Source organism: Nymphaea colorata, chromosome 5, assembly GCF_008831285.2.
Source record: "Nymphaea colorata isolate Beijing-Zhang1983 chromosome 5, ASM883128v2, whole genome shotgun sequence".
Classification (NCBI taxonomy): Eukaryota; Viridiplantae; Streptophyta; class Magnoliopsida; order Nymphaeales; family Nymphaeaceae; genus Nymphaea; species Nymphaea colorata.
Window position 1 is genome coordinate 8,588,976 of NC_045142.1, and position 20,162 is coordinate 8,609,137.

A 20,162-nucleotide genomic window follows, 5' to 3' on the forward strand; every position below is an offset into this window, starting at 1 on the left:
GCAACCTACTTGCTTCCTAACTCAGCATCACAATAGTGTAATGATGTTAGCTTCATCCAACAAAACCCGAGTTTTGATCTCAGAACCATGTATCTAGTAACACCTAATGGAAACATCGACAACAACATGATATCACTCTGCTACCGTAAATGTGGGAGCATGGCGCAGGTAAAGGTGCCGACTGGCATGAAGAAAATGCAATTGTCTCCACTCCCTGTTCAGCAGCTAGGGTGTTAAAGGAAACCTCCATCACTTGGCAATGAATGCAATTCCTTTTCTCAAATTACGTTATAACTTAGGAGGTACAAACGAGACTTGAGAATAAAAGAACCACTACACCAAGTAGCAGCTTATTCTGCTTGCAAACAGTTTGTTTTCATACCTCAGGCTCGTGCAGAATATTGGCCTTGGTGGGATCATCAAAACTGCAGAATATTGGCCTTGGCGGGATCATCAAAACTGCAGAATATTGGCCTTGGCGAGACCATCAAAAGTTCACAGTGCTAGATATAAAAGCAGAAAATTTTTTGCTGCAACCTCACGGTTAAGAATGACAAGAATTGGTATTGATCCCTTTGTTGTACAAATTGTACAGATATCATACATAAGGCATCCTTTTCTGGCTTGCACCAAGAACACCATCTATACATCTCGTTTCGCTTTTCTAGGTTTTACTATACAAGTCAATGCAATATAAGCCAGGTCCCGAGAGAATGATAGAAAGAGATCTACCTGGTTGACAAAAAGCAGGTAGAATAAAAAAAAAATCTGATATAATTTCTTACCAAAATAAGCTGATAATGCCATCACGTTAAGCTCACCAGTAGTAAAACACCCATGATCTGAATGAGTGCTGGCAAAGCAGATCTCAGTACGATCCTTCAATGAAAGTGTGACAAATTCCTGTCATCACAAGATCCCAACTTATAACAATTAATAAGCTTCAGTAGCTACAGAAGCTGAAGGGAAAAAAAAAAAAAGAAAAGAAAGGGTCGTCACCATCAATACATGCTGCACACGGATTGGGCCAGCACCACCGATCAGAAGCGGCAAGGTTCATGAAAAAGAGGTTAGCAGTCTACTCAGAATCAGTATCTATTGAAAGATACAACCTTCTTCTAACAGAACGTTGGTGCTGCTGTGGGGAAAAAGGACTCTCAGATCTCTGAGTGTCTGCCGGTGCTTTCTCCTCATTCATGCTTAGAAACATAGTAGCTGCATCAACAGCACCTCGTCAATAGACAATCTAATACCTGAACTCACATCCAGCAAACATCAGCTAAACAGTGTGGGAGCTGGCTGCTTTGGAGACCATCCATTGAGAAAGCATCTTAGCTGAGAACTTATATAAAATTATAAATAAATAAAAATATAAACATAAACATAGGGGAATTGAAATCAGCCGGCTACCAGATGACAAAATATTGAAAACCCTCACTGAAAAGCACCCTGCCACAGGAGCATTAGCAATGATTTATCGTGTTTTTAGTAATTTTTAACATTACATTTCAATATTTATCCATCTCGCAGCTGGCTGATTCAATGTTCACACACACACATATATATATATATATATATATATGAAAAGCAGAAATCCTCGGGTCATCTGTCCATCTGGATGTCTCACACGCAGCCTGATGGAGACATTTAGATGGATGGAGGAATCCAATGTAATATATATATATATATATATATATATATATATATATTCCCCAAACAACAACATTAACAATTAACAAGTTATGATTCTATCAATGGTTCAGTGAAAATAAAGTACATTGTCCCTAGTGGATCATGTGCCGCAACCTTTTTGCAATTGTTCGAGTTATCTAGGTCTTCTTCTTTTACCAACAGCCCACCCCTGAGGAGCCCAGTTGCAGATATTGTTTATAAACAAACAAAATGCTGAAATTAACCTCTCTCTCAAAACATGCATGTTGGATTTAAAGAACTTGAATAATTATGAAACACACTGTATTTGCAATAAATGTTGATGGCATTGGATGGATGACATAGACTAACTTTTATTGACAGCAATAAAATGAAAAACAGGAAAAATAAGTAACCAGCTTTACTTAATTTAAGATAATAGAAAACATTATCGGCAGGTGGTGCCCTTTCCATGGCCCTTAATTTAAGATAATAGAAAACATTATCGGCAGGTGGTGCCCTTTCCATGGCCTTGGGCTAGCATCACGGACTAAGCAATTGAACCAATTGTGAGGTCCTCCCTAGTCCCTGGTAGATAGTTCTAACAATCTGCGTCCTACTCATAAGGGAAAACAAAAATGCAAATGGCACCTGTGTTTGCTAAGGCATCCATCCTGCTCTCCTGCACGGTGATTGGTTGCCTTGAATGAACACCATTTAATGGCTCCCTTTCATGATTATTACCACCAAGACTAAGTGTAATCCAGTCTTCAGTCTGAACATCATCTGGAACAGTTGTCTGATTTCTGCAATCAGCTTCCATGGACGTACCAACAGGTCTAGGAGGGAGAAAGATTTGTAGGGAAGGGTCATCAGCATCAAAGGATAAAGGGTTATCTAGAACATTATTGATTCCATTGTTCAAATGAGCAAGTGAAGGTTCCGCCTGGGAAGCAAGACCTTCAATTCTTGAACCCTCTGGCACAATTTCTGCAGCCAACTCATAACCATTTATTGGTGTAGGACGGACAACGGATGGGTGGACATCAACCAATGCGACTGGCACATCAGCATCTGCACCAAAAAAATCAAACCCACCATTCTGAGGGCAGTCCCAGATATTGTAATCATCACCATTGTTCTGGAAAATTCCAAGCTCCTGACCATGAGGGAATGCTTCTGCGACACTGGTTGAAGGAACAGTGAAAGGATTTACACGGCTTTCGTTTTGAGCAGCTTCATAGACCCCTCTAACACCAACAGTAGATGGCATGACGTTTAAATTCTCCCTGTTATCTTCATCCGAATCACTAAGAACTATGATATCTGTCTCCATTGGTATAGAATTTGGTACCCTATTGCCCATCCCAAAAATGTCAGGATCCAAAAATGCTGAGTCCAGCTCATTAGCATTATTTATGAAGTCAAAATGACCATCTTGATTAACACTTCCATCTTCACCATCTCTATCACTGCCAGTAGTGCTGCTGCTCCTGGCCATGATCTTTTGTTTGAATTCGTCAGATGCATAATTTGGAGATGACAAAGTACAAAATTCATCAGGCTTGCTTACTTCCCAAACCCCATTACGATTTTTCCTGATTCCCAGTTTCAAGCTAGCACGTTCAGAAGCACCTTCTTGTTTTTTAAACATGTCATTATCATGTTTCACTTCACCATTAGTAGGTAAACAAAGAGAACCATCAGGAAGGTGCCACTGTCCAAGATCTTTATGATCTGGCTCGTTCTTGGTACGCCAAGCACCATCTGGCCTCACCTCAATCTCAGTCACATCCTCCCCACAATCCGTCATCTATTCAACCATTAAAATGGATGAGAAGTTTGTTAATGCATGCAATATATGCAGAGCAAATATATAGACATACCATAGTGGTTATGCGATTGAAATATGGATCAATGATGATGCTTTCCAACGAGTAGTTCTTCAGACATATAGGACACTGCCACTGCAATGAAAAGCATACACAGTAACTGAAAAAGATAACATGGTTGAGCTTCCAATATATAAGACATACCTTTCTTGAACGTTGATTTAGCTCTACAAAGGTTCCAAGATCAAAGCAGCCCATGTGAACACAGGGCTTGAACCTTCCAGAAATTTTTATCCTGGATCCACTCATCTGCAAGGCAGTATAACAAAAATAAGGATTTCACGTATAAAAAATTCTGAGCCAACCTAGAATTATTCTGTGAACTTCGAACATCCATGTGGATAACCACTAGATCATCTGGCTGTTGAAAAGCTTCTGAAATTGCATTTAAACATTAGACAGGATCCAAGCATCACAATTCATCTAAACAAATAACGGTAGACAGGCTAACTAGATCAACTTCCCACCACAAAAAACAGAAATTATTCATCCTCATCCTGTCATCCACCAACCTAACCATCTAAGAGTTCCACATCATCAGAGAACAGATAGACTACAACTAGAAGATGCAATACAAAGAGGTTTATGTGTACATAACGGCTGCATACAAAACTGCAGCTGAAGGGCAGATGTTGCCAATCAAGCTAACCATTTCTACAAACAAAGGAACTACTTATAAGCTATGTGGCCATGACACTTTTACCTTTTAAAACATTTACCGGACCTTAATTTGGGAAATTACAAAGAGAAACTTTGATTTTTACCCAATGCTTAGAAGTTAGAACACTAGAAAGCCAAAAGGCATGTCAGGAACTTCCACCTATGCGATATTACTTGTTGGTGGATGCTTTGATTCTATCCTAAAATAGTGGCTTGTTGAACAAACTTCCCTCATCCTATTTTGGTATTTATGTGTATAAAACACACAAAAGGAAAAAGTGACCACAATATATGTGATGTTTATATAGTAAATATCGAACATAAAACATCAATATGTATTCATGTAAGTTGGTATTTTGAGATAACATATGACTGCCTTCTTTTAATACTGGTCTAAATCTGCTCATTAATTCAATCAACAATCATATTCCTTGGAACTGATATAGCTAGGTTTATACTTATTGACAGCACACACACACACAATCTTCTCTCTCTAGATGCCAAGTAATATGTATTTTCTATGAGGCAAAAGATACTCCATCAGTTGGTACTGCCTACGCAAGTGCAAAATAACTAGGTGACAGCTACAGAAATTCACAAGGCTAAAGTAGCAAAGCATAATTTCTTCATAGTATGCAAACACCATTCTAAGAAGAAATAAGGGTTCACAGAGTGGATGCCTTAGTGCAAGGAAAGGCAAAAAATGGATCAGTACAATGCAGAGTGAATTACTTCCACTTCATTAATAAATTATCATACTGAGGATAAACTTCTTATGTAAAATATTTGAAGCAAATTTAGAAAGAATGCTATGCCACATGGACACAACAGGAAAGGTGCCACACCCATGTCAACACAGCTAGACATGGCCATGGGTACAGGATATGGTAGACTCACATTTTGTAATTTTGATATATTTTGGTTAGAACTGATATGGCACCTACTAGCACCCATGGGATAGAACTGCTATAGCTGAGAACTAAGTTCTCACTTTTTGTTTTGAAAAAATGAAAAACCTTTTCCATTAGTTTCTTGTTTTTTCTTTTTTCATTAGTAAGAAGCTCCAAGACACAGGCCTTTTTAATAGGAAGAATAGAACAATTTCGCTTGGTCGTTAAGATGCCTAGCATGGTAGTAACAAACTCAGATGAACATGAGTGTGTGTCCATTTGACATAAACACCTCTCAATTTGACAACTAAAAGTCCAGAACCACATCATATAGCTCTGATTGTAATTATTTTCAGTTATACGAAAAATTATTATTCCATTGACTAAACAGCTGAAGGATTTTAGTTGATGTTAATTGTAACTATTTTCATTTTTATCAGTTTTTTTAATGCCAAACAACTTTTTTTCATTTTCTATTTTTTATTTGTTGCAAATCTACTTATCTTTTGATGTTTGTGTTATTAGTTTCTCACTTATTTTATTTTCTTCCTGTTTTTAGTTTTTTTTAATTTTTAAAAATTTACCATATTTTTCCCATTTTTTTCAAGTTCACCGTATTATACCCAAGAAAAACCTAGGCATTTAAAACTCCGAGACGTTATTTGTAACTATGGTTTGTGTTATTAGTTTCTCACTTATCCTAATGATGGTGATAGCATGGTCCATGGAGCTCACTTGGGTTTGTGCAGAAGCTCAAATTCTGCACAATTGTGAACCAAATGGGGAAAAATTAAAAGCTAACATGATTTTCAATCTTAGACGGCCATAAATTAGTCATGCTTGACATACTAGTTACAACAAAAACTTTTACTTGGTTACAAAGCTCATAAAGAGAGGTGTTATTCCAGAAATGATGACAAGTTTCATAAGTATTAAACAGATATTCGATGCTCACGTCATATATTGCACCTGAACGATATCTTATGTATGAAGTAAGAAATCCAATAGGAATAATGATAACAGAAGTAAGAGGTCCAATAGAATAATGATAACAGAGAAAATCACAAGAAAAATTGGTACCACATAACCTTACAAATCTTGCCAATAAACAACATGATGTAGACCAACTTAACAGCATTTCCTTCAAAATACCACAGAAAACAAGAAGAATCTACAATTACCATTAAAAACATAACTTACAGGGCAACGTAGATTCACAGGTACTGTATCTGCTACCACTTCCAAATCACTGTCACTATCGCCTGCATTCTCTGCACCGCCACCAACACAACGACGAACACGAGCTAGAGCATCTTCAAACCTCTCACCCTCTGACTCCTTTGGAATAAGACTAAGAACCTAGGTATGGTTGAAGGATGCAAGAATGATTATGATGGTAGAAAGCCGAGAAAGGGTTATGACGAAACTCTTATATACCAAATCACTTAAAGCATAAAATGCAATTAATGTATTGCATAACATGAAATATGAAAATCAGTGAAATCAATGCACAAAATCTCAACTAGATCAAACAATCTGTCACATAGTTAATAGCAACTACCGCACTAATATCAAACAGAAAGAAACATGTAGGGAGACAAGGTCAAGTGGTCAACATGAACAAATAGAACCTGTGTTGTACATATCGTATGATACGGGGCTGTATCGTTTACAAAGTACGATATGATACACCCCATGTATCGTAAATAGGGGTGTATCGTGCGTGTATTGTACGATATGTACGATACGGGCTGATTTCAAAAAAGGAGGGCTCGAATCCTCGTTTTTGAGTTTTCTTTATAAAAGCCCACCCCTTCATCATTTCTAACCTAGAGATTGTGCCGCCGTGGAGGAAAATCATCGATTTCTACCATTAAAATCATCGATTAAACCATGGATTTGTGCGTAGGTGACTGATTCCCATTGGGAGGAAAGGGTTTTTTTTTTTTTTAAATTATGAAGATGAAGAAGAAGAAAAAGAAGATGGAGATGAGGATAACAATGAATATGATGAAGATTATGAATGAGAGTCGAAAGTGCATTCACTTTATATGTATTGACATTGAATATTTTCACAATTTCATTATCATCTTGTGATGTAATACATAACATCTAAAACTTGTTTTTTTGATATGGTATCTCATACATGACTTATGAAGCTATCGTCATGAAATTATGATATACGTTATGTAATTGTTGACTTGTTGTGCTTTCTAGATTGATATTGTTATGAATGTTGATGTTTACGAATGATGAACCGTAACTTTATAGCAATAATAAGTCTATCATTCTGTAAAACATGTTTTTTTATGAAGAACATATTATTCTTGATTTTTACTGATTTTTTATAAACTTTTTGAAATTTTCCTATTTTTTCTGATTTATTATAAAAAAAAAGATACGGTGACGATACGTTACGATATTTTATGATACGGTGTATCTTAAAGCCAGACCGATACGGCTTACGATACGCTTTTTACAACATTGAATAGCACATTAACTGAATGTCATGATTTGTGAACAAGAATTTCATTTACATAGACACAAAGAACCATACAACCATCATGTATCAGGATCTTCAGACCTAAAATATCATGATTGATAATTACTCTAATTGTGTAATGATTAAACTTCATTATGGATTCTACCCACATCTCCTATAAGCCATATGTGTCCACAATATTTGCTTCTATAGGCCAGATATGCTGAATCAAATGACAGAACATAAACCTTAAGTTAACAGTCCAAGTTATACTCTTACATTGTATTAGTTATTTCATGTCTCATTAAGAAATAACAGGCCCCTCTTCCAGTACACTGACCATCAGGTTAAACTGGTAGTCTCTTTGCCACAACAAGCTAAAGCAGAAACTTTAGTCCGAAGCACATCCACACAATGTTGTAAAAAGTGTATCGTAAGCCATATTGGTCTGGCTTTAAGATACGTTGTATCGTAGAATATCGTAACATATCGTAACTGTATCGTATGTTAAAAAAAATAATCAGAAAAAATTCCAAATAAATCATAAAAAAACAAGTAAAAATCAAGAATAATATGTCCTTCATAAAAAACACGTTTTATAGAATGATAAACTTATTATTGCTATAAAGTTACAATACGCAATTTATCCCAAAAAAGCAAAAATGACCTCCATGGTCCTCAATAACGAGTTTAGGAGAGGTGCGGCACATTCTGTGAAGGTAATGCAATCTATATGAATAGGTTAAACATAATCAACAATGGAAACTTACAATTTATGACATGTATATACCCACACCCCAACCTTATATGAAGGTGTGAAGCCATGTTGAAGTGTTTTATGCGCCGATGCCCTTAATGGCATGCACTTCATGCATTGAAGTGCATGCACATGTCTTTTCTTGCGAGGAAAACATTAAAAATAGGTCAGCTAAAGAAATGGGGAAACCATTTTTTTTTAAAAAAAATGTGAAAATGAAAGAAAAACATGGAAAACAACACTTCTTTCTATTTCTTTGTGTTTTTTTCTCGTTTTCTTACATTTTTTAGTTACCATATTTTTTTTTTTACATTTTTCACATGTTATTTTTAGGATCTGCCCTTTTTTAACTTTTCTAAAAAAATAGTTGCTATATATATATATATATATATATATATATAGTGGCAGAGAGAGAGAGAGGCCATTACACGCTGGCAGCCACCAACAGAGAGAGAGAGAGATGCTATGTCCAGTGGTGAACAAAGAGATGCTCCATTTGTCAGTGAAGAGACGATTTGGACACTGAAGAACTTACAAACAAGAAAAGGCTGAAATTTTATTTTTTTATTTTTTAACAAAAAATGAACATCATGCTTGAGGCCAAACCACGATATGCCTTGAGGCATTTTTGCTGGAAAATGTGTTGAAGTGTATGCCTCATGCCTCAAGGTGTAATAACATTGATATAGTTTGTATGTCATTCTGATTCTATAGATTAGTTGATGGTTGACACAAATTCATTTGTTGAAAGGCGTCAACCTTTGTAAACCATACTATTTGTTAAAGGATCATAAAAATGTGTCCAAACATCGTCACGAAGTGCACAGGTTTAGATGTGTGTGCATCAGGGCATAAAGTGCAAATTTAATTGTGAAGCATTCTTTCTAAGTAACTCAGACTCTTCAAAAGGTTACTGGGTGTGGCAACTGACCATTTGCTTTCATTTTCATTGAATGAATGATAGAATGTGTGTGTGTGTGTGTGTGTGTGTGTGTGTGTGTGTGTGTGTGTGTGTGTCTCGCAAATGTTGTTTGGGTGTTAACAATGAGGCTTTTTACAGGTATTGCGACAGAGTTGTTTTTCTCAGGAAACTCAAAATACAAAAGCCCTGATGATGACCTAAACAAAGACAAAGGCCATTGAAATTAACATCAACTTCGTCTGTTATTCCATATGCCATTATAGGCATAGTTGCCTTAAATGGCACTTATTTATCATACCAATTAAATACGACTGCTTTGAGAACTAACCAGCTAATTAAGCTGAAGGCGTTGCTAGAAAAAAAAGAAAAAGAAAAAGGAGAAGCGAAACAGAAGAACATACAGGAGACAGCAAGATATACACAAGAAAGTTACCTGTAAAACAGTGCGCCTCCTTACAAGTCTGACCCCAAAACAGAATACCCGAGAATCACCAGCTGATAACGATATTCTATTTATTCCTTCTCGACTCCATTGAGTTATCTACCAAAAAAGAACAACACGAACAAAAGAGACGATTGTACAAAGGGTACCATAGTATTAAAGAAAATGCCTCCATTTGAAACTTGAAACCAATAAAAGAAAATGACAGCAGCTCAGGAACAAAGCTGCGTGCAGACTTACAACAGGACCATCGTCACGGCCATTAATTCCCAGTAATTGAGAGCCTGGCCTAGTGGTTGTACGAACTGTGGCTCCTACATATTGTGCAGAACAGAAAAGCAATTGTCAACTACATAAATAACTAAAGTTTATAATTCTCTTAACTGATTATCATATATTTAGTCAAATTTCTTGTAATTTTCTAAGAAACAAAAAACATAGCAATTGAACCAATACAGGTCCAAGTACAATACCACAATGGATAAGGAGCAACCTTCAAAAGTTAGAGACTGGTAAAACCAGGGTCACGGCTCAAATGCAAGAAAGGATTTACAGAGACTAGTTATAGGAAGCAACAATATTCTATGCCCATTTGTTCAATGAGAACTCTTTCTTTTGTGATGCATGAACAATAAAACAAAAAACCATAATATACAGCTCCTAAATCAGAATTATAAAGTATCGAACTGTTCATGTCAAGATCATGTTGGTAGCACAAAATGCACTACCAATTATTGGTAAACCCCTAGATGGCTTTTGTGCAGAATTTTGACAAGGGTAAGGATTGGATACCAATGGCCATCTCAGACCACAATATTCACCATTTGAGAATGTTGAAAAATCATATGTAGTAAGGACTTCATGACACCTACTTTAAAGTAGGAAAATGGATGGTTTTGCCCCAACAAAAATAGCCCTAATGGAGACCTCCACAAGTGCTTTCACATTACGCCAAGAAAGAAAATGGTTGTTCACTTCAATTACTGTAGTCTTAGGAATTGGAGTTTCCACAGGATTGGGTTGGTGTTCCTGTACCTATGAAAAGGATGACAGAAAAGAGGTTCACCTCCCATTCTTGCTTCCCTTTGGTTCAAGCACTAAGCGGTATAATTATGAAATTTTCTTCTTTCGTAGTTCAACGGCAGATGGAGTGGGCAGATGAGTTGGTTCGGGTTGTATCTGCAGAAAGACTGCTAATTTTTTTGGAGGTAGAGGCCTATGTGGCACTATTTGTACTAGATGTCGGCTACAAACACTAGAATTGCACATAGGAACATGGCAGTTCCATATCTATTCCCTTCCTACAGGAACAAAAAGAGAACGAGGGAACGAAGGGCTGTCCTTAGCACAGGCATCCAATTTGCTCCATATGACAAGCATGTGTAAGGTTTTGCACATGTGTCAAATTAAACTACATGTTCCATCACTTGTGCAGGCCTCCATTAATTTGTTTGAGCTCTGGTCTTGAAACCATACCACCTAGGCAGCGTGCTTCCCATATTAGCTAGGCCAAGATTGCATAGACCAACAGCAAACATTCATTTTTTACACATGGACTACTAGGTATTCCAATCCAACCCTGATATACCAGCCATTACAGTAAAAGTAACCGTCACTTTTACATGTACACACTGTAGGAAAGACGATGGATGGGAAGAGAAAAAGAGAGGAAAGGAAAAGAGAGAGACAAAGAGACAGAGATAGAGAGTCATTCTATTTCATCTCAAACCCTTGCTTTATATTATAGACACAGTTATCATCAACATGTTTTAAATAGCGATGTTTTGTGACAAAGCTGAAAATCTCGAGAAAATTTTCTCAATCTTTTGAGAAAAGAAAACAAAAACATAAAAAATAATTAGACTGATAAAAATTATGTTTTAATAATGATAGAAACAAAGGTAAATAATTTAACTTAAGTTTTAAAATTTTAAACAAAAATAACGTAAAAATTTAAAAACATGATAAAACGCGATGAAAACACAATAAAAATGCAACAATTTAATTTTTTAAAGTTCTTTTAAAAAAACACGTCTTTTTTGTCTACATTGTCTTTAATGTTTTTATCACGTTTTTTTTTAAAAAGACGACTTCCTATGCTTTATATAAGGATTAATTAAAACTTAAAAACAATAATTACCCTAAGGGGCCCACTATTACAAAGACAAGACTAGAACTTGAACAAGAGCCAACTGCATATTAGCCCGCCATAATAACTTACTTTAGTAACACTCCCCTTCAAGCTGGAGCATAAATATCAGTTGTGCTCAGCTTGTTGCAACACCTTGAGGAACTTGAACTTGTAAGAGGCTTAGCAACTATGTAACACAGGTACTGCTCCGACTACATCGTACCGATATGAGATATCGGTACGGGTGCGGCGTCGGGTATACCGTTGACCACACCTGATAAGGTCAACGTACTCAGGTTGAGTCCGACCATTTTCGGACTCAGTCAAAGTTGACCGTGTCCAAAATTGTCCGCTTTCAATTTTTAACGTGTTTTACATTGTAACGTTTTTTTACATTTTTCACGTTAAAAATATCGAAACCCATCAAAATCTTTCATTGACGGTTCTTCTTCACTTTGTCTTCTTCGACTTCACCGATAGAGACCTACGACGAGAGGTCAACAGCGAGCAGAGAACGGCGATTCAACTCGACGGTTCTGCTTCTTCCTCTTCGGCGAGCTTTTTCTTTTGGTTTTGCTTGGTTTTTAGGGTTCTGTGAAGATCGAGCTCTTTCTTCGTTTTTTGTTCTTCCGTTTTCTCATATGTGCCTTTCTAATCATTCTTGACCGCTTGATCGAACTCTGTTCTTTCGTTCTTCCATTAATGCATAAGACTGCATATTTTGTGGTTGTTGTTGTGTTAATGAAAATGGTGTAAGCGAGAGTCAAGCCGCAGACAGTTCACCTCTGGCAAGTGGGAAACCCAAGCAGCCGAAGACGGTTCACTGTGTTAAGTTTGTTCTTGTCCTCCAATCTTCTGTTTTACCTAGGACTTGTTGGAGGATCGAACTCAATTCAATCCCAGATTACGTTTTTCTTCATCTTCTTTCTTTTGTTAAGACAATGTAGGGAACTAATTCATCATTGTGTTAGAAGACTTCCTTTCTTTGAGTCGCAGTAAAGGGACTGACAGTAAATTTGTGAGCTAAGCTAAACTGGATGTGAAGGATAGAAAGTAAAATTAGATGACTAATTGATGATGGTCTCAGATTGACTTTTCCGGTTTTCCCCTTCCTCCTTTTACCTAGCTGCTTTTCGTTTTTCAATTTTCTCAATCGAAAATTGTTCAAAGTTGCTTGTCATGAGCAAGAGTGACGAAGGTTTGTGAGCTCTTTCTTCCAATAACACGATTTCCATCTGTTTGGTAGACCCTCTGTTTTTTGTGTTTTTCTTCCATGTGGCTTGCACTGTTTTCTGGTAGATCATCTGATTTTTTTTTATGTGCTTGAGTTGTTGATATACATCTTCAGTTATCGCCTTATCGGTTATAGTTTTTTGCTTTTCAGATATAGCTTTTTTTATGCATATGTTATTCTGTTTGTAATATATATATATATATATATATATATATATATATATATATATATATATATATATATATATATATATATATATATATATATATATATATATATATCAAAAAATTACAAACAGAATAACTGCGCCCAAGTTATTTGAAAACGGTCCGCACCCGTACTGGTACCTATGTGACATAGCTTAGCAAAGATATTTGCCAGTTGTTCTTTGTGGCCTAACTGCGCCATGTCATATATGCGGTGACAGTTATCTTCGATATGCTATGCCCTTTCATGAAACACAAGATTATTTGTTATACATATGGCTACTTTCTTATCACACATTGCAAGTGTAGTGAGGTTGCTTTATTCATGAATTTGGCTTATCTTACCCATTTGTCAAAATTATCATTCTTGGGACAGTGAAATCTTTTTCCAGCACTTTCTGAATTTTTTTTTGGGAAAAAGATCGATAAAATCTCAAAAAATTGAAAACCTAAAAATTTTAAAATTAGGTAAAATAAAACAAATGAGACACTAATAAAAAGACATAAAAAATAGATAAAGTGATAAAAATAATGTTTTAATGACGATAAAAAATTAATTTATTAATTTATTTCAGTTAAATTTTGGTTTTTCATAATTTATTATTCTTACTAAATTAATTTAGTTGTTTCCTTAATAGATTTCCTTTCCCACTTTCGTTAAGATCCCTCATCTTAGAGAACCCTCAAAACTACTCCATAGGATTTCAATCTTTCTCTCTCTCTCTCTCACAAATAAGTGCATGCAATGGACTGCATTCAAGAACTTCATGTAAAAACTCTTAACCACACATACAGCAGCCACTATGTTATGAAGTCATTATTCTATTTATGAGAATCGCTGTCTCTATTAGATGCATACTCTCAGCCCAAAACTTGCAGGAAGCATATGTTGATATAAATTTAATTATTCTTTGACATGGAAACAGCTCAAGATCCCCTTTGAGATGGCAATTAACAGGTTGAGATGGTCTACAAAAAATTATGTGCCAAGCATTTAGCATGATACAGCTAATCTTGATTGTTTGATTGCAGGGATTCTTCAGCCTTTTATGTACAGCATTTCCAACTGAAGACTTGGATGTTTATGGGTGTGAAATTTGTGAATTTTCTTGGACATGATCCTATCGTTGAGGCAATACACTGTCATCCTTTTCCCTCTTTTTGTAATTGGAGCAACCATTTCAACCTAATCTGTTTACCTGTCAAAAATAGGTCATAGATATTTTTCTGTATAGCAACTCCCACCAAGATGCTTATGGGTCTGAAATTTGTGGGTTTCCTTGGTAATCTCACAACGTTATAATTGAGGCTAAGAGCTGCCACTCTTTCTGTTTTTTGGTCACCTATTACACCATATCCTGTTGAATTGTCATAAACAGGTTAATTAATGTTTCATTTTCAGTATGGAACCTTTTTGATGTTTTGAGAATATTTCATTCTTAACAATTTTTTTTCATGAATTTATTGATCACCCTTGTTCAAGGGTCCTGCCAATTTAGTAGAATCAAATCTACTGCATTGCCAGCGAAAGTGATTCTGTGTGGCTTACTGTAATTTTGGCCCCTTAATTTATTTCTCTACAAAACTGGTCCATTAAATGGGCATACGAAAATCATGTTCCAAGCTGCTAAAATTTCTCACAATCATGGTGAGCATTCATTAATTTCATATCTACGGGCTCTAAACTACCGAGGAGAAACAAAAAGAACTTTAGAAGAAGGTATCAGTGTGTGGCTGAACTTTATTTCTACCCCAATGTTTGAAAGGGTTATGAATTTTCTGGTCTTTTACTATCATAGTTCATATCCCTTTTAAACACCAACAAGAACATAATTTTTTAGAACATTTTTAAAGTGCAATACAAGCCCCTTTGAAAGCTCATACAGTAAAAGCCAAAAGGATGTACGTTGCAAAAAAAAAGGAAAAAAAAGGTGAAATTATCATGAAAGATTCAAAAACGCCATTTCCTTTTGAAATATTGCGACTTTTTCATTTTTACTTATCTACGGGCTCCAAACTACCGAAGAGAAACAAAAAGAACTTTAGAAGAAGGTATCAGTGTGTGGCTGAACTTTATTTCTACCCCAATGCTTGAAAGGGTTGTGAATTTTCTGGTCTTACCATCACACCAAAAAGAACATTTTTTAGAACAGTTTTAAAGTGCAATACATGCCCCTTTGAAAACTCATACAGTAAAAGCCAAAAGGATGTACGTTGCCCAAAAAAAAAGGTGAAATTATCATGATAGATTCAAAAATGCCATTTCCTTTTGAAATATTGCGACTTTTTCATTTTTACTTGTTTTCTATATTTCACACAATATTTTCCAAAAAAACAGCAACATTTGTGATAATGTTCTTAAATTACACTTCAAGTGGTTTCTGTCTAAATTTGTACTGAATCTTCCTAGGTGGAAAAATAAATGTCTCAAGAAGGGTATCCAAGTACATTTGTTCAAAATCAAACGGTTAAGGTTTATTACAATTCATGAAAAAAAAAAAGTGGTGGTTTCCTTTGTAGGAGATAAAAAAATCACGATGTTGTTACAGGAGGAAGTCATCGACACTTCAATCTATCATTATTCTATATGTTCAAGTATTTGAAGTACTTTCACTTCTTTTGACAATGTTTAGTGAAAATATCTAGGTTACACAATGCAGATATGTTTTATTTTTGTAGATTTAATGGTTTATGCAATTCTTGGTCATTTGAATGGGAAATTGTCGGCTAAATTTTGTAGTTAGTCAGTTATCAATAAAATATGTTGTTTATTGCTGCTTCTTTTTTTACCAATTTTTTATTTTGTTAAGAAGATATTGTAGAACAAATTTATAATCTTTATGATGCTTTGCCTGACCATGCAATGCATATCATATTTTGGGCTCAGCTGGTACAAGTTATGTATACGCATTTCTAATATCAGACAAGGACACACACAATCAACAAATTCAACAATTACTAATCAAAACTAGGAAATCAATTGTATGCTGGTAGCCTGGCACATTAATGAAAACTTGGTAATGAACATTGAAATAGAATGAGAACCTTATTTATATTAAATACTCTACAACAATTAATGCAACTTATACACGCAGAATCCCAAGACAGATGTCACATATTTTCAATAGCAAAAAATGTAGAGGTTCATTGATAAGATCCAAGGAACAGAACCGCACTCTACAGTTGTTTTGGGGAAAATCTGACCAAGAACCATACTTTATAATTTATATACTAGAAGATTCATACCATTGACCTGCAGTTCAACAAATTGTGGCCACTGCATCCGGAAAGAAACTTTATCATTGAGAAGGATGCACCAGGCCTGCAAAAATATCCACCTTTTCTAGATGATGAACATAACAATTCACATCTCAAGTTAACCAAAGGACAATGAAACATGAGCTTAAGTTGCTATACTATCATGGTATAAACTGATAGATTTCAAATGAAAACACAAAAAAAAACATCATTGAACCAACTTTGGGCTTCCTTCTAGACAGCTACAAACTTAGTATGAATATGTACCAAATTAAGTGAAGGCGCAATATTATCAACACAAGTTGCACAGCCACTAAGCTGACTTACTTCTCAGCTTGTCATTGAAGAATCGTTTTAGCAGGATCAGGTAGAAACTCTGGAATCAAAATTATAGCTTTCATAACTGTTGACTGTTGGCATACGTTGTAGTTGGGTTACCTATCCGGGTCTGGATCCAGATCTGTATTTGGACCCGATCCAGTGTGTTACTATTATGGCCCTACTTAAGCTGTGTAAACCCTAATTTCGGTGTGTGAATGATAATTAAAGAGAGAGAGTGTCTGGCGGCTAGTTGGCACCAGTCCTCCTCACCCGTGGTTTTTTCCCTCTAGTTGAGGGGTTTTCCACGTTACATCTGTGTGTTCTTCTTTCTATTTGTTTTTACTGTTTCTACATGATATCAGAGCCCGTGACTAATTTGTAAAATTTTTTGCCAGCCGTAATGTTCCAGCCCTGACCTTTCCATCGCTCGATGCTCTTCATCATCTGGAGCTGGTCCTTCATCGTCCGACGTTGTTCCGATATCCAGCGTCGCCCAACATTTACCGTCGACCAGATCCCGCCGCCGCTGCCGCGTTGTATTGCCCATCGTCCGCGTGTCCTGAGTCATCGTCAACCTTCTGTCGTCGCCTAAGCGCTACCAGCTCTGACGCTGCTCTCATCCCGTCTAGCGCCGCCCGTGTCGCCGTCCGCTGTCGCCTAGCCTGTTTTCTTCTGCCGTTGGTGCTTTTGGGTCGTGCTGGGGGAGACATGCCACTGCCCTGCTTGACGCATAGTTTTTCTTGTTTGCCTGTTGTTTCTTTCTCTGCAGAATTGATTCGTGATCATGGCTGAATCATCCGCCTCCATTGTGAACACTGGTCAGATTGAGGTTGGGGGTGTTAGAACTGAAAATATAACTGTTCAGGTCACCACTATTCATCTTACCAAAGAAAACTACATGCAATGGTCTGTTGCTATGACCATGGGGATTGCAGGTCGAGGCAGAATTGCGTATATAAACGGGAGGAAGATTGAACCAAATGAGACGAATGTTGCTTGGGACACATGGTTTCTTGAGGACAACCAAGTTAAGACTTGGATTGTCAACTCTGTGTCACCTGAGATTCAACCTTTATTCTTCGCAAGAGGACTGTGAGGGATATGTGGGTTATACTTGAGCAGATGTACGGCCAAAAGAAGAGAATTGTTCGGGTGTATCGGTTGATGAAGGATGTCTATTCTCTACGGCAAGGTGAACACTCTGTCGTAGATTTCTACGCTACCTTGAAATCTAAGTGGGAGGACCTTGACTACTACTTCGATGACACTTGAGATTGTCCCCAAGACCAGGTGTGTAACTAAAGAATTGGAGAATAGGGTATTCCTATTTCTAGTAGGGTTGAATGAGGACTTTGAAGGCATAAGGAGTCAAATCCTTAATTCTGACAGACTACCTAGTATTGAAGAGGTTTACTCTCGGGTAGAGGCTAAAGAGCAACAACGCCTTATTATTACTGGAAAAAAGGGGGATCACATCTTATACAATGAGAGGTCTGCCCTTGTTAGCCGTGGTCCTGTAGGAGCTGTCTGACCTCCTCACAAGTGCACTCACTGCAAGAAGACTGGTCATACTGTGGATTTTTGTTGGGACCTCCATCCAGAAAAGAAGAATAGTCCAGGGAAACCTTCCAGTGGGAAGAAACCTACTTCTTATGTTGCCAACTCTAGTGGAGAGAAAGCTTATATCTCTACTGAACAAATTTGTGAACTTTGTGCTTATCTGAGTCGAATTGATATTGGTCAAGCTGAAGCAGCAGATGATGTAAAAGTCAACCATGCCCTTGCGGTTTCTAAGAAAAAGGTAATTCTTGTATGGGAGAATAGATTGTTGACAATGGTGTCACCCACCACATGACTGGCAATCCTAAGCTCTTCCATGAGTATACGTTCGCATCAGGAAAGGAACGTGTTTCTCTTGCCGATGGTTCTTTTACCTCTGTGACGGGAAGAGAGAGTCTTTCCTTGTTAAACAATTTTTTAGTGCACGGTGCCTTACATGTTCCTCTTCTTTCCTTGAATCTTTTGTCTGTCAACAAGATTACAAAGGAGTTGAACTGTGAACTTATATTTTCTACAAATCGTTGTGTTTTGCAGGACTTGGTAACAGTGAATAAGATTGGGATTGGTTTGGTGTCTGAAGGCCTATATCGACTTCCTATCTGTGTGGTCACAGCTCTTATGACAACAGATAGCAGGAAAGAAAAGAAGAGAGAAGATTGTCTTCAGTTATTTTTGTATTGACATGAACGCCTTGGGCATCTCCCTTTTGGGATTTTGAAACAATTATTTCCTTATTTATGTTATCGTCTGGACATATCTATGTTATCATGTGATGTTTATCAGTTTGTTAAACATGTTATAACTTCATACCCTGTTCCGAACAATCGTGCTAATGAAGTTTTTTCTTTGATTCATTCTGATGTGTAGGGGCCTTCGGGCATTAATACTCGTTGTGGCTTTCAGTATTTTATAACCTTTATAGATGATTACTCAAGGAGTACCTTTGTTTATTTGTTAAAAGACCGTAGTGAAGTGTCTCATGTCATAGAGACCTTCATTCTTCATGTGGAGACCCAGTATGGTAGTTCTGTTAAAACCTTTTGGTCTAATAATGCTCGTGAGTATATATGTCAAGCTGTTGAAGATTTCTTTCCAAAAAGAAGGATTGTTTATGAGACGTCTTGCAGTTATACCCCTCCACAAAATGGAGTAGCTAAGAGGAAAACTCATCAGTTACTCAATGTCACCAAAGCTTGTTTCAAAAGAATCTTCCAAAACAATATTGGGGTGATGCAGTTCTCACTAGTGCATATCTGATCAATCGTATGCCTAGTCGTGTGCTAAATGGACAAACTCCCCACTTTATGTTTCCAGAGAGTCGTCCACCCTTTCTCCTTCCACCTCGTGTCTTTGGGTGTGTTTGCTTTATTCATGATCACAGTCCTCATGTTAAAAAACTTGATCTGAGGTCAATTAAAGGTGTTTTTGTTGGATATTCTCCTACTCAAAAGGGGTATAAGTGTCTTGATCCTATCACTGGTCAAGTTTATGTTACCAAGGATGTCACCTTCAGGAGGAGAAGTCTATGTCAAGGGAAGAGTATTCTCCGAGTCAGGAAATTCAATTTACAGACTCTTTGGATTACAAGCGAGAAGAGAGCCCACCAGCTGTTGAGGTGCTTGAACATGAGAGGAATGAAGAGTGTTCCACTGAGACAAAAGAGGAATGTAACCGTTTGGGCAGGTGTACTCTAGGCGAAGAGTCCGTACAGATAGGGTGACTGATGGTGAAAATTCTACTCCTAATCTCAATCCGAC

At 36.8% G+C, this 20,162-nt stretch overlaps 1 protein-coding gene across 1 annotated transcript in view; it reads right to left on the reverse strand.

Annotated features, from left to right (window-relative positions):
• Nucleotides 1-544: 544 nt before the first annotated feature.
• LOC116254503 (E3 SUMO-protein ligase SIZ1) overlaps nt 545-20,162 on the reverse strand; it is a 63,018-nt gene continuing 43,400 nt past the window's right edge. The window contains exons 10-18 of the mRNA XM_031629928.2: nt 16,513-16,588; nt 9,936-10,009; nt 9,687-9,794; nt 6,293-6,451; nt 3,687-3,791; nt 3,537-3,617; nt 2,302-3,463; nt 1,000-1,215; nt 545-903 (exon numbers count right to left, since the gene is read on the reverse strand). Of these exons, the coding sequence (XP_031485788.1) occupies nt 1,079-1,215; nt 2,302-3,463; nt 3,537-3,617; nt 3,687-3,791; nt 6,293-6,451; nt 9,687-9,794; nt 9,936-10,009; nt 16,513-16,588 (1,902 nt within the window). The 3' untranslated portion in view covers nt 545-903; nt 1,000-1,078. The remainder of the gene's footprint in view (nt 904-999; nt 1,216-2,301; nt 3,464-3,536; nt 3,618-3,686; nt 3,792-6,292; nt 6,452-9,686; nt 9,795-9,935; nt 10,010-16,512; nt 16,589-20,162) is intronic.